We start from the raw sequence: 15,036 nt of genomic DNA, 5'->3' as shown, positions 1-15,036 counted from the left end.
ACTTTGGTGATGGGCAGGAAACGAGTTCATAGATAAATAAAATTATTAAATAAATAGTATTGAGTCAGTTATTGCAGCCTCCAACGTCCATGAAAGGAGTTTTTCCACAACTTTTCCCTTCAGACTTCTGAAACCTCACAGCAATTTGAGGTAAATCCTACTCAGAGCCCTTCAGGAGTAGAGCGGTACACCAAATCAAATAAATAAATAAATAATAATAATAATCAAGAACTCCTCCCCTAGACAGGGTAAATTCCCCTTCTGACAAGAAAATGGCCCCTCTCTGACACCAACTCTTTCTAAGTAATTTTGGCTCGCAATGCCAAATTCAGTTTGAGGCTGAAGTTCCGCTGCTGGAAGTTCTGTTCCCAACCTCAATTCAACTCAGTGCTTTCTCCTCACAAAGCCTCCCATGCTTCTGTACCTCTTCAGCAGCAGCAGTGGCGTAGGAGGTTAAGAGCTTGTGTATCTAATCTGGAGGAACCGGGTTTGATTCCCAGCTCTGCCGCCTGAGCTGTGGAGGCTTATCTGGGGAATTCAGATTAGCCTGTGCACTCCCACACACGCCAGCTGGAAGTGACCTTGGGCTAATCCTGGCAGCCTCCTCCTCCCTCCCTCCTCCTCCCTCACTCCTCCTCCCTCCTCCTCCTCTTCTTCGTCTAGTCTTCTTCTTCTTCTTCTTCTTCTTCTTCTTCTTCTTCTTCTTCTTCTTCTTCTTCTTCTTCTTCTTCTTCTTCTTCTTCTTCTTCTTCTTCTTCTTCTTCTTCTTCTTCTTCTTCTTCTTCTTCTTCTTCTTCTTCTTCTTCTTCTTCCTGCATTAAAGGCCACGACCTACACACTTCTGGTCCAGTCTGTAGGTGTTGCATCATCAAGTCGAATGTTCCTTTCTCTGCAAAGCAAAAGGTTGTGTGCATTTGGTAGGTTCATCCACCCTGTCCATGTTACCCTAGGCTAGCCTGATCTCATCAGATCATGGAAGCTAACCAGGGTCGGCCTTGGTCAGTATTTGGATGGGAGACCGCCAAGGAATGCCAGGGTCAGACATGGAGGCAGGCACTGGCAAAACCAACTCTGAGTGCCTCTTGCCCTGAAAAGCCCATCAGGAGTTGCCATTAGTCAGCTGTGACATGAGAGCAACAAAAAAATGCTCATCCAATGCATTGGCCAGCTAATTATGTACATTGATTGTTGGTCAGCATGCATCACCTGCCAGATGCAACAATGCACGTGAGAAATCACAAGAAGGCGGCTGAAATATGGGGCAAGAAAAACATCTGCCTTCCTTAAATGGCTGCCGTACTGCAGTCAATAGTAACTCGGCCAGTTGCCCTGGGCTACAAGCTGACCAAAGTACAACCTGACTTGTGAGAGAGAGACTAGACCGCAACAGACATCAGCGGGAGGTTTGTCCAGTGGTGGGATCCAAAAATTTTAGTAACAGTTTCCCATGGTGGTGGGATTCAAACTGTGGCGTAGCGCCAATGGGGCTGGGCGGGGCACAACGGGGGCATGGCCGGGCATTCCAGGGCGGGGCTGTGGAAAGAACGCAGCCACTGCGCCGGTCCTTGGCCGGGAAACGAATGCACACAGGCGCAGGCTGCCACGCACGCCGGTGCACCTCCTGCTAGACTGCTTCAAGTTCTGTGCGCTACTGCTGAGAGGAGGGGCGTAACTAAGGCCAGCAAAATCGCATTGGCAAAATCCGCAATTGGTAACCCCCCTCTCGTACACACAAGTGAGTGGTAACCCTACTCTCGAAGACCTGTGAGAACCTGCTGGATCCCACCTCTGTGTTTGTCCATGTTTATGTGCAGCCTTTATCACGTGACTAACGTTGCACCACCTGAGGTTGCGATATGTGTTATAATCCATGCTTTGCCCCTTTCAGACAGAAAGAGACGACACACACACAGTCAAACGTTCTCTCCTGAAAAAGAGTTTTTTCCCCCTCCAAACTGGTCTCAGACTTAATCCTGAGAGTAACAGCCTGATAGCCCCGCTTTCTGAAACACTCCTTGCGTTTACCATACACAAACGTGCACCGAGAATGGTTAAAACAGAAAGGGATTCAGTCAAGATCAAATTAGGTGTTGCTGGATCAATGGTGTCTTTTAAAGCATGAGCAGCGGGCCTTTCGCTTCAGTTTGTCAGCACTTTGAAAGCAAATCCCTTCAGAAAGCGCCAACTGGTTTGTTTCCATTTCCATGATAAAGGGCTTTAGGCAGCAAAGAAAATAATTTTTCATTGTGTCAAGCTTATTGGAGAATCAATAAACGTTTCGCAGATGGATTAGAGGTAGGTCTCGGGGACCATCATGCTAAAGGGAGAGGATGCAGCTGCCGGCTGTCTTAAGTCAACGCTTTGTATTTAAGATCCAGAAAACTCGAAGTGGTGGGAGGGAGGACCCATTGCTCTGTCCAGCGCAGAGTCCTTGCGCTGAATCCAGAAAGCCACAAGTTCAATCCCCATTTACAGCATTTCTTGTAGTAGGTGCCAGGAAAGACTCTGGCAGCCGTGACGTAGTGGTTAAGAGCAGGTGTACTCTAATCTAGAGGAACCAGGTTTGATTCCCTGTTCTGCCAGGAGACAGGAAGACTGGGTTCCAATTTTGGTTAGACAAATGACCACAGGTAATGCCCCCAGCCATGGCATTTTTCATTAGGTCGAATCCCCACTACTGTCTTAGCCAGGTTTCAGAACACAAACGACCTCAAACCTGGTTATTTTGTGTTCTGAAACCTGGCTAAGACAGTAGTGGGGATTCGACCGGGGAGGTCGTCCCTCAAACCTGGTTAGTTTGTGTTCTGAAACCTGGCTAAGACGGTAGTGGGGATTCGACCGGGAGATTAAGATCGTCCCTCAAACCTGGTTGGTTTGTGTTCCTGAAACCACAAGCTACAAGGCTTGGTAGTGGGGATTCGACCGGGGAGGTCGTCCCTCAAACCTGGTTAGTTTGTGTTCTGAAACCTGGCTAAGACGGTAGTGGGGATTCAACCAGGGAGGTCGTCCCTCAAACCTGGTTAGTTTGTGTTCTGAAACCTGGCTAAGACGGTAGTGGGGATTCGACCATTAGAAGGCACATTTGACATAGAGAAGGGCAGAATAAAGGGTCTCTTTCAGCACAATTGAACAGTTCCCCATCTTCCTGAGAGGGTTCTCTCACTTTGACAGTCCAAGCCTCATCTAGCAATGTATTCTGCACCAGACACAACAGAGTGCATGCTTATAATGAATAACAACATACAAAGTCATTTGCTGATGTTTATTTTGCATCCACAATTTAGCTCCGTTTTCTTTTCTCTGTTTTTCAACAAGGAACCGTGTAACAGAAAGAAAAGAATGTAGAGATGAAGCGTTATACAGATGGTGGTCAGAAGACCCTTCAGAGATCCAGGAAGGAGTAGGAAGGGTACCAGAAGGTGAAGCGTCTGTGGAGGTCACTTAACTAACTACTGTAACCTCAGGAAGTCTGTTCAGTTCCTAGCTGACTCACAAGGGTCTCTCTCTGTACTACAGACTGGCCAACGTTTAACAGTCATTGCTTTCCCCCGCAGGGAACTGTCCTTCTGCAAAAGTTGTGCAGGTGTGGGTGATGTCTCACACGGAATGTTCAGAATGCTGAACGAAAATTCCCACAATGCTCCAGGGAGAAAGAGGTCACAATAGTTTTTAAGACATTGGTTGTGCAGATATACCAGGCCTTCACTTACCACAGTCAATGTATGTGTGAGCCTTTTTTTTCTGCACCGCCAAAAACATTGTAAAAGCCTACTGAGATTTTCAAAATACTGGGTTCCTTGCTTGCGTGGTGAGCTTGGACTGACATGGGATACAAAAAGCTGTGGATGCAGGACATAGGGCCGTGGTGGCGAACCTTTGGCACTCCAGATATGGACTACAATTCCCATCAGCCCCTGCCAGGATGGCCAATTGGCCATGCTGGCAGGGGCTGATGGGAATTGTAGTCCATAACATCTGGAGTGCCAAAGGTTCGCCACCACTGGCATAGGGCAAGTCTGCCCAGGTTATGAATGCTACTCACCGACCATGCTGTGCAGCTGGCTATAGACTCAATTAATTTAAACAAACAACCCCCGGTGTTCTTGCCTGGATTATCAAGCCTCTGGCAGACCTCAACAGATGGCTGGTGGGTTGGTTTGTCTTGGTGGGTCACTAATTGCACAAGCCACAACACCAGGCTTCATGGATGGGGAATTTCTTTCCATGATCCAATACTTTGGTGGCAACAGGGAGGAAGGAAAAAGATGGCTGAAAAGGCAGATGGATATACAGATATTGGGTGTCCTCTCATGGCAGAAAAAGAGATACAAAGCATACAGCATTCGTTCCCCAGCTCTCAGAAGACAACAAATCACAATCTCTCTGTTTCAAGTACAAAACTGAGAAATGGGTGACCACGTCGACCATTTCTTCTGATGGTCCATTTGATATTCATTCAGAGGCAGCAGGCGGGTTTTTTGTTTCATCCACCACTTGTTGTTCAAGCACCATGTACCTTTTGAGGAGGGGTTGGTAGACCTGCAAAAGAGGAAATTTACTTTTAGTGACTTTTTAAAAGTCTTGTGCCCTCATAATCAGAGAAAGTATTTTATAAATTTCAAAAGATCTGTGCGCTGCTTCTCCAGATATGTCACAACTGAACCAGTAAAACAGAACAAAGCATGCAGGGGTGAAATTAATTGTGTGCCTTTCCCAACTCTCTTCCATCCCCCCTATGCCACGCGCTGCTCTCAGCGTGCGGCATCCCAGGCGCGCGCCCGGGCGTCCCCATGACCCAGTCATCAAAAGGCGCCCTTAAGAAGAGCGCCTGGGATGCCGCGCGCTGAGGGGGCGCGACAGCGGCAGCGTCAGGGCAGCTGTGCTGTCGCCGCCTCTGTCGTGGGGAGTGCCGAGGGACCCCGCGCTACTCTGCTCAAGTAGCGTGGGGCTTAAGGTAAGTGGGGAAAGGCCCATTGTTCTTAAAAAGTTGGCGCTCCAAGATGCTCTTTCTCTTGGTCAGGTGGCTTAGCTAAAAAGTGGTGGATCAAATGCTGGGCTGGGCTTTGGGAGGTCCAGTTTCTGATCTCAGTTGAGTTGTGCGGCTGCTGCACAACATTTCCAAGCTCTGCCTCAGCTGCTTTGGCTCTTCCCCTGCTGTAAAATGGAGACTGGCTGGCTGGGCTTTTGTAGGGACAAATTAGATGGACTGTAAAACATTCCACACATTAAAAAGAGGCCATAAAATGAATAACGAGTATTCTGTGGCCTTATATTAACAGCTCTTTTCCAGCTACATTTTAATGACACTCTCAGACAGTTTCTATGGAGACTGTGGTGGCGACCAGATAAGGGTGCTTCAGTTCACTGTTCTCGGAGTAGGTATCAGTTGCTTCAAGGAGAGGCATTAAACAAAACACCGGGGAAGCCACCTCGCTAATCACACAACGCGGAGCTGATTGCTGGCATTTGGGCGCACTTGGGTGAAATAAACGTGGCTGTTCTATCCCGGGGCTCCTGGGCATGGCAGCCTTTCCTCCACCAGCTGGTCCCCATGTCTGTGAAACCCCCATCGTGGCCAGCCTTTGAAAAACGGTCTCTATTCTTTGGTGGTTTTGATGTTTGCGTATGCGCTTGTCTTTGGTTTCTACCAGACTTAGGGAAGGAAGAGATTTCCCCAGCGAGGGGCATTCAGCTGGATAACATCAGAGAGGCAGAATGTCCTGCAGCCCTGGCTCGGGTAGGACAAGGGCTACCAGACCTGTTCTCCATCAGCAGAGGCATATCTGGGGCAAATGGCACTTTAGGACAACACCTGCTCTGGGCACCCTCCTGGTGCCCCCCTCCCAGCACCCCCCAGCTCCTGGACCAGCCTGCTGCTGCAGTGCCAGCCGAAGCTGCCCCCCGCAACCTCCCTGAAGGCCGCTTCCTGCCCTCCTCGGGCCCTGGGGAAGGCAGAAGCCAGCTTGCAGGGAGGCAGGGGACGGGGTGCCATGGTGGGCGGGCCAGGAACCAGCCTGTCGCTGCAGTGCCTGTCTGAGCTGCCCCTGCACCCCACCCCAAGGGCCCGGGGAGGGACGAAGAAGAAGAAGAGGAGTTTGGATTTATATCCCCCCTTTCTCTCCTGCAGGAGACTCAAAGGGGTTTACAATCTCCTTGCCCTTCCCCCCTCACAACAAACACACTGTGAGGTAGGTGGGTCTGAGAGAGCTCCGAGAAGCTGCGACTAGCCCAAGGTCACCCAGCTGGCATGTGTGGGAGTGTACAGGCTAATCTGAATTCCCCAGAGAAGCCTCCACAGCTCAGGCGGCAGAGCTGGGAATCAAACCCGTTTCCTCCAGATTAGATACACGAGCTCTTAACCTCCTATGCCACTGCTCGGAGGTGGCTCGGATGGGTGCCACAGCAGCAGGCCGGCTCCTGGCAGCAGTACGGCTCTATCTTTAGGTGCCTCCCCCGCGCCGGTGTGCCAGTGGTCATTTGACCCCCCCCCTGTCCCTGTGAGTGGTATACCCCTGTCCATCAGAACTATCTCTTGTAGCGGCTGTTCCACCTGGTCAGGTAAGAGGTAGTATCTGACTTTGCTCACTTTCCTCTTCACGCCCCCACCCCAACCCTTTTCTCCTCTGTATTCTGAGTCACCAGGGCATGAAAACATCTATTCTACTGTCCATTGAACACTTAGAACGATTTAATAATATATGTGCTAAAATATAATGATTGTCACAGCGATCTCAGTTGCGCATATTCTGCCATAGTCATGATTACAACAGAGGGTGAGTTTTTCTCTCTCTCCCAAAGTAGAAGAAGGGGGACAAGCGTGACATAGGAAGCCACCTCGGAGGACAGGGCGTGCTTGTGAGGGGCCGATTACCCACTGCCAGCATTCCCCGGCCTTGCCCCACTTTAGTGTGAAAAGCAGAGGTGGGATCCAGCAAGTTCTCACAGGTTCCCGAGAGTAGGTTACTAATTATTTGTGTGTGCCGAGAGGGGGTTACTAATTGGTGATTTTGCCACGTGATTTTTGCCTTAGTTACGCCCCTCCTCTCAGCAGTAGTGTGCAGAACTTGAAGCAGTCTAGCAGGAGGTGCATCGGCGTGCGTGCGTGGCAGCCTGCGCCTGCGTGCATTCGTTTCCCACCCAAGGACCGGCGCAGCGGCTGCGTCCTTGCCACAGCCCCGCCCAGGAATGCCCCGCCCCTGGAATGCCCGGCCACGCCCCCGTCGTGCCCTGCCCAGCCCCATTGATGCTACGCCACAGTTTGAATCCCGCCACTGGTGAAAAGTCATGCCGGAAGTGCTCTCACTTTCCCTGGGGAAAGCAAGATGCGTGCGCAGGGGCAAGAGGAAGCGCGTCGGGACAAGAAATTTTGCCCCAGTGTGCCACAAACAGGAAGTACATCAGGACAAGATTTCTTGCCTGAAACGCTTCCTGTCCCACTGCACACCTCTGCGCCATGGGGTGATCAGCCAGGGAAACGATCACACGGGCTTCAGCCTCAGGGAACCAAGGGCAGGGAAATTCCCGGTAAAAGAGGCACTAGTTTGGAACTTCTGACCTATTCCCAAAATTATAGCCCCCTTACTGCGTGCCCTGGCATCTTGTTTTCCTTAAATGTATACATTGGAGCAGGCAAAGCACCGAACAAACACTTATGGCTATATTAGGAGCATCAATACTTCAGGCAAAAATAGCTCTTTTATTTACTGAAATATCTATAGTCAAGCCTCACTAATTCTCACTTTGATTATCTGCAGCGCTGATAAAGCCCACTTGCTTTGTGCCAGCGAAGATTTAATAGAGCGGCCCCGGACTTCTGGAAGCGGCTGTGCTGCCGAGATAGCAGGCTCTTGCATTCCTTTCCTGATGCGAATATTATTATTATTATTGCTGTTTTTACAAATTAAAAACAAAAACCTAAAACAACAACTCGGCGCATAACCCCGTGTTAACAGTGCCTTTATATAAGGGCAGGCTCTGAAGCGTTGTGCCAGAACGCATTGCTCTAAATTAAAAGTGTCAAAAGAAATGAACGGCTACATTTAAGGCTACAGTGCTTTTGACTGTTTTATTGGACTTGAATGCTTAACTTGCTAATGTGCAAAAATCAAGCATCTGCTGCAACGGTCTCCCAGCCATTAGCATGAATAACTGATGTTCGGCTGTTGTTTTATACCCGTGTGAACGTGGAGGGAAAATTAAACCTATCGGTCTTTCTTTGTCTGTATTAATTTTGTGTGAAATTCACCTTTTCACATCTCTATCTTTTTGGTTTTTAAATGGGAATACGGTATGGAAACTAAAGCCCTTTGGTGGAGGTAACCCACCATGCATGCTTGAAACCCAGTGTCCAGTAGAAGGAAGAAACTCTGCAATCTGAAAACAGGCTATTTGACTTGGCCGGGGGGGGGGGGGGGGGGGAAGAATCTGAGCTGGATAGGGCTGTAACCTGATTAAAGAAATCTGAGCTGATTAATTGTATGCCTTTAAAATCAGTCAGTTAAAGCTGCATGAATTTGCATATGAATACAAGTTCCTTCTGAAGCAGGGGAAGAAACCTTGGGATGTAGAGGGTGCCAGTCCGTGTCACAGAAGGCACCATCTTTGTAGAGGCATTCCCATCCTTATGAGAAAGAAGGAATGCCTCTTCTGAATTGACGCTTGTTATCTGGAATTCTATTATTATTATCATTATGATGATGATAATTTCTTGATCCTCTCCCCATCGCAATAGGCTCAAAGCAGTTTACAATGATTGAACTGCAATACAATCAATATCAAACATTATATGGCATTTTTCAATTAAAAAAAACCCATAAGGAGGGACAATCAGACATATACCACATAGGTTTTAGGGCCAAAAAAGAATGATGATGATGATGATGATGATGATGATGATGATGATGATGATGATGATGATGATGATGATGATGATGATGATGGAGGAGGAGGAGGAGGAAGAGGAGGAGGAGGAGGAGGAAAAGAAGAAGAAGAAGAAGAAGAAGAAGAAGAAGAAGAAGAAGAAGAAGAAGTAGAAGAAGAAGAAGAAGAAGAAGAAGAAGAAGAAGAAGAAGAAGAAGAAGAAGCAGCAGCAGCAGCAGCAGCAGCAGCAGCAGCAGGAAGACGACAACGACAACAACGACGAGGGTGAGGGAAGCGAAGAACTGGACGCATACCCTGTTTTTCTCACAATAGCAATGAGCTTAGAATCCCAATCCCTTTCCCCTTCCCTTTCCACCTCAGACATCTTGTGAGGCAGGTGAGGCTGTGAGAGATCTGAGAGAACTGTGACTAGCCAAAGGTCACCCAGCAGGCTTCATGTGGAAGAGCAAGGAAAACAAACCTGGTTCTCCCAATTAGATCCACCGCTCTTAACCAATACACCACACTGGTTCAAAAAGTTGCTTCAAAAAGTTGCTTCAAAAAGTTGCTTCAGCGCCGTACCCCAGGGGGCTCTACTATCCCCGCTGCTATTTAATATCTACATGCGACCCCTTGCTCGACTGGTACGGAGTTTTGGGCTGACCTGCCATCAGTACGCTGATGACACTCAGCTCATTCTGTTGATGGAGGGGGGAGCAGTCGCCGCCCCTGCGGCTCTCCAGCACTGTTTGGAGGCGGTTGCTGGTTGGTTGCGGCAGAGCAGGTTAAAACTAATCCCATCGAAGACGGAGATCCTCTGGCTTGGCCGCGAGGGGGGGGGACAGGATTTTCCAGCCACCGGTGTGGGAGGGGGCCACATTGGCGCCGACCCCCTCCGTGCGCAGCCTGGGGGTCCACCTGGATTTGTCTCTTTCAATGGAGACCCGGGTGGCCCATACAACCCGGGCTGCCTTTTTTCACCTCCGCCAGGCCCGGCGGCTGGCTCCTTTCCTCTCCCAAGCGGACCTAGCCACGGTGATCCATGCAACGGTCACCTCCAGATTAGACTATTGTAACTCGCTCTACGCGGGTCTTCCCTTGCGTTTGATCCGGAGACTAAAACTGGTCCAGCATGCAGCGGCGCGCTTACTCACAGGCAGCGCCATCTACGATCACATTCAGCCTGTCTTGCGCCAGCTGCACTGGCTCCCAGTGGAGTTCCGGATCATCTTCAAGGTGCTGGTGTTGACCTTTAAGGCCTTACGCGGCCTGGGACCATGATGATGATGATGATGATGATGATGATGATGATGATGATGATGATGATGATGATGATGATGATGATGATGGAGGAGGAGGAGGAGGAGGAGGAAAAGAAGAAGAAGAAGAAGAAGAAGAAGAAGAAGAAGAAGAAGAAGAAGAAGAAGAAGAAGAAGAAGAAGAAGAAGAAGAAGAAGAAGAAGCAGAAGCAGCAGCAGCAGCAGCAGCAGCAGGAAGACGACAACGACGACAATGACGAGGGTGAGGGCGAAGAACTGGTTTTTATACCCGGTTTTTCTCTAATGTAATGAGCTTAGAATCCCAATCCCTTTCCCCTTCCCTTTCCACCTCAGACATCTTGTGAGGCAGGTGAGGCTGTGAGAGATCTGAGATAACTGTGACTAGCCAAAGGTCACCCAGCAGGCTTCATGTGGAAGAGCAAGGAAAACAAACCTGGTTCTCCCAATTAGAACCACCGCTCTTAACCAATACACCACACTGGTTCAAAAGGTTGCTTCAAAATGCAGAAGCCTTCAGTTGGTTGGTGGCAAGAAAGTGTGTGTGAGGAAGGCTTAGAACAGGTTAATTTCCTCCTCTTTCCTCTGCCCCTTCTTCTCCCCACCTATAAAAATAGAAAACTAGCAGCACTATGTACAGCAATCTTTATTTGCAGACCTGAACTTGTATTTACTTATTGCCAAAACATACTGGTTTCTTTCTTTGTGAGAAGAACGCTCCAAGGAAGCTTAAAAGAAATAATAAAATCCACAAAGTCATCACCAGATGAAGTCATAATCCACAAGCATTCGATAGATTGCAGTTGCTGTAATGGTGGAGGGAATGGCTCTGGCCAGCTACTCTCCCCCTACTACAACCGGCCCCAGTGAGTGGTCTGAGGGAGATAATGTGGAAACCCACCCTACAATTAAAATCACAACATCCGTTGACACACCATTCACCTGGTAATAAACTCATTTCCATATACGCTTTCCCGCCCCACAGACGGCTGGTCCTCGTTTAGCTGGAAAGGGATGCATGGGGCCTACAAACTGCTGGCGCTCCACATTTTCACTCCCCTAAGGTGACCAGATTTTCACCTTTTTTAACTGGGACGCCGGCGTGCACGCACGCGGCCGCAGGAGCACACTGCCTTTTGGGGAGCTCCCTGGTTTCCCGCCCTGTCACTGGGAGCGCCCCAGAAGGCAGTGCAGCAGCGCAGGAGGCTGCCGAACTGCCTTCTGGGGCGCTCCCATTTCCCGCCCTGTGACAGGACGGGAAACCGGGGAGCGCCCCAAAAGGCAGTGTGCTCCTGCGGCTGCGTGCGTGGGAGGCTGCAGCACTGCCTTCTGGGGCATTCCCCTGTTTCCTGCCCTGTGACAGGGCGGGAAAAGGGGAGTGCCCCAGAAGGCAGTGCGGTGGCCTTCCAAAAATCAGGAGATTTTTTAAAAAGCGGGACACGGGACAAATTGCTTAAAAGTGGGACTGTCCCGCCAAAAGCAGGACGTCTGGTCACTATGCACTCCCCACATAACATATACACTTATCCACCTGCCTGAGCTATGAGATGCTTGGATGGAGCTTTGGTGCAGGGAACTGCCTTGAATGCACGCGCATGAAGCTGGCGGAATCAGACCCTTGGTCCGTCAAGGTCAGGGTTGTCTACTCAGGCTGGCAGCTGCTCTGCAGGGTCTCTGGTAGGGGGTCTTTCATATCTCCTGATCCTTAACTGGGGATTGAACCTGGGGTCTTGGACAGGCCAAGCAGATGCTCCGTTATTGAGCCACAACTTCTTCCCAAACCAGCTCTGAAGTCAGGATGGACCCATGGGTCTTCTCAGTGACTGCCCCCAAACTATGGGGCAGGGGAGACTTATGACATCTCTTCAGGCCTTCTGGAATGCTCACCTCTAATCTGGAGGGCCTCTGAACAACAGAGGCGTACCAGGGGTAAATGGCGCCCAGAGACACATTGTCTCCGGGTGCCCCCCTTGGGGGGTGGAGTCAGGCACCCTCGACCCGGCCCATGTCCATGTTGATGGGACTTATTGATGCATGGGGCGGGTTGAAGAGCGTACTTTCGGAAGACAACAGCAGGAGGGAAGTCCCCTGCTGCCTGCTGTCTATCTTTGAGGGAAGACCCTTGACCCCGCCCATGTGTCATCAACATAGGTGGGGGTCAGGGGTGCCCAGCTCAACACCCCCACTGCCGTCTTCCTGGTCACATGAGGAGGCAATTTTGCGCCCCCCACATGACCAGGAGAGTGGCGCCCGGGGGCAAGGGGTACCCCTTGTCCCTAGGCAAATACGCCACTGCTGAACAATACTTTATGATGTCTGTTGATTTCCTGTTCTGGTGTTTCACTGCTGCTCTTTGGATTTGGTGATTTTAGTGGTTTAAACATGTTTTTTATGCATGTTTTAACTGTTCATCTTTACACAATAAAGTGACCTTGGTGCCCTTAGTGATTCTAGTGGGGAACAAAATAAATGCATATGTTTGCAAAGCAAACTTTTCAGCGAAGCAAAAATGGACCTTTGTAGGGAAATACATAAGCCTCCTATTCCCATTTGTCCAGAGAGGAAACCTCTAACTCAGGAATGTCCAACCTTGGCCCTCCAGATGTTCGTGGACTACAAGTCCCATCAGCGCGGTGCTGGCATGGGGCTGATGGGACTTGTAGTCCATGAACATATGGAGGGCCAAGGTTGGACACCCCTGCTCGAACAGTTGTGATCTGCTCCAATGCCTTACTCTCACCAGTACCATCACCACTACCCCCAATCTGCCCGTCCTGCCAACCCCGACCTCACAGGAAGCTAGAGAAGTAGGTCATGCCCACTGAGCATCGGTTTAGGATCAGGAATGAATTTTGGCCAGATTGGCCAGGAATCCTGGAGGGTTTGTGCTTTCCTCTGGGCATAGAGTGGGGGTCACTGGGTGAGTGGAGTGCGGAGGCAGGTATGAATTTCCTGTAGGAAAGGAGCAGCAGTGGCGTAGGAGGTTAAGAGCTCATGTATCTAATCTGGAGGAACCGGGTTTGATTCCCCGCTCTGCCGCCTGAGCTGTGGAGGCTTATCTGGGGAATTCAGATTAGCCTGTATACTCCCACACACACCAGCTGGGTGACCTTGGGCTAGTCGCAGCTTCTCGGAGCTCTCTCAGACCCACCTACCTCACAGGGTGTTTGTTGTGAGGGGGGAAGGGCAAGGAGATTGTAAGGCCCTTTGAGTCTCCTACAGGAGAGAAAGGGGGGATATAAATCCAAACTCTTCTTCTTCTTCTATTGTGAATGACCTTGAGGTCCCTTCCAGCTTTATGTTTCAAAGAGGGTGAGTCAATGGTGAATGACAGACAGAATCAGGAGAGGCTGAGAAAGGGGAAGGAAGGAATGGGAAAGAGACAAAATAAGTTGAAATAGAATAAGTCAAATAAAAGGAAAGCTAGAATGTAATCAGGATGGAGGGGGACAAAGAGAAGATGTGAATTGTGAAATGAGGTAGGGAAAATGTATGGATCACGTAGGGGGCTTCAGGCACTGCCCTAAAGGGATACAGGGAATTTGTGTACGATGAGGGACAAACAATTTCTGCATATCAGCGGCAAATGCTCTTAACAAGCCAAAAGACTCCACGTATCATGTGCATAACTGCTGTTAGGCTGTTTTGCAGGGGCTTGTGGGCTTGTAAAAACACCGGCGCTGTGATTATCTTCAAGATAATCGTACTCCTTTCCCGTGCCTTTTGGCTTAATTAACCAACAAGCCAAGCATCTCCGGTTTTAATAGATTGCTAAACTAGTGCTGCATTTTAATGCCGCAATAATGGATTCTTACTGTCTGTTAGCATATACTTAGCGTTATAAAATCTCCCCAGTTATTTCAGTCATGCCTACTGCTCCAGATTAATCTTTCTTTTCTAGAAGAAATGTTTTCAATTTCTTTTCTTTCTTAAATAAAGAGAGGGGGGAAATACTCAATAGGTTTACTGAAACAAGACACAAAGCACTAGATGGGCTCAGCTGGTCATTCAAATCCATCCTGGATGGATAATGAGCAAAAGTTAATTACCATTAGATGGCTCTTTTAACAGGCTATTCATTCGGCCGCTGATCTGGAGGCAGGATCAGTTGCTCCCGGCCAGCTTTCCAACACAGCAACATCAGCATGATAAATGGGCGCCTTCACCAATAATTCGGACCATGAAGGCAGACAGGTCCCTGTTATGGCTTGAATCGAGCTCTTGCCTTGTGAAAATCCATATGGCTGGCCTTGTTCTAGATGAAAAGAAGGGCAGCGGTCCTTGCCCTTTTGGGCAGGGGTCTCATACCCCAATAGTAAACCAAAATGACCACCGCAATCTGGTAATCAATACATTAGATGCAAAGAGAGAAGTCACACTTCTTCACTTTCTTTAGCTACCTCACCTCATCTTCTATACCAGGGGTCTGCAACCTGTGGCTCTCCAGATGTTCATGGACTACAATTCCCATCAGCCCCTGCCACCACGGCCAATTATACCTAGTATAGTCCTTCCCTCATTTCATCAAGCCCCGCTGACCTTCCTCAAGTGGCGAAATGGGGCCCATGAACTAGGATTAAAAATTTACACTTAGTGGACGGACAGAGACGAGACAGGGATTCTTCTATCTATACCATAGCCGCTTCGTGTCAAACTTCAGCGCACGCATCCAGATGTTATGAGACACAGTTCCCCGCCTTTTGATGACCCTCTGCCAGCAGTGGGACGCTGGCTAAGTGCGCTGCATAATCATTGAGGAGTGGGGAAATAACGTATAATCATTATGTCTGATTCTTGAATCAATGGCCCATGAACTGTAGGATTAAAAATCCTATTACAGTGGAAGATAGATGAGGGGATTCTTCTGTCTATAAGCAGAAGTATTTTCGACCCCTAGACT

General features: G+C 49.2%; 1 protein-coding gene across 3 annotated transcripts in view; it reads right to left on the bottom strand.

The window, feature by feature from the left end:
* Positions 1-3,248: 3,248 nt before the first annotated feature.
* XYLB (xylulokinase) overlaps positions 3,249-15,036 on the bottom strand; it is a 117,379-nt gene continuing 105,591 nt past the window's right edge. For 2 of the 3 annotated variants that reach the window (XM_048511857.1, XM_048511858.1), the window contains one exon: positions 3,249-4,539. In XM_048511857.1, the coding sequence (XP_048367814.1) occupies positions 4,453-4,539 (87 nt within the window). In that variant the 3' untranslated portion in view covers positions 3,249-4,452. The remainder of the gene's footprint in view (positions 4,540-15,036) is intronic. The other variant, XR_007245824.1, reaches the window with a different exon arrangement.

The sequence above is a fragment of the Sphaerodactylus townsendi genome, linkage group LG11, assembly GCF_021028975.2.
Source record: "Sphaerodactylus townsendi isolate TG3544 linkage group LG11, MPM_Stown_v2.3, whole genome shotgun sequence".
NCBI lineage: Eukaryota > Metazoa > Chordata > Lepidosauria > Squamata > Sphaerodactylidae > Sphaerodactylus > Sphaerodactylus townsendi.
This window is presented reverse-complemented; position numbering and strand designations above follow the sequence as displayed.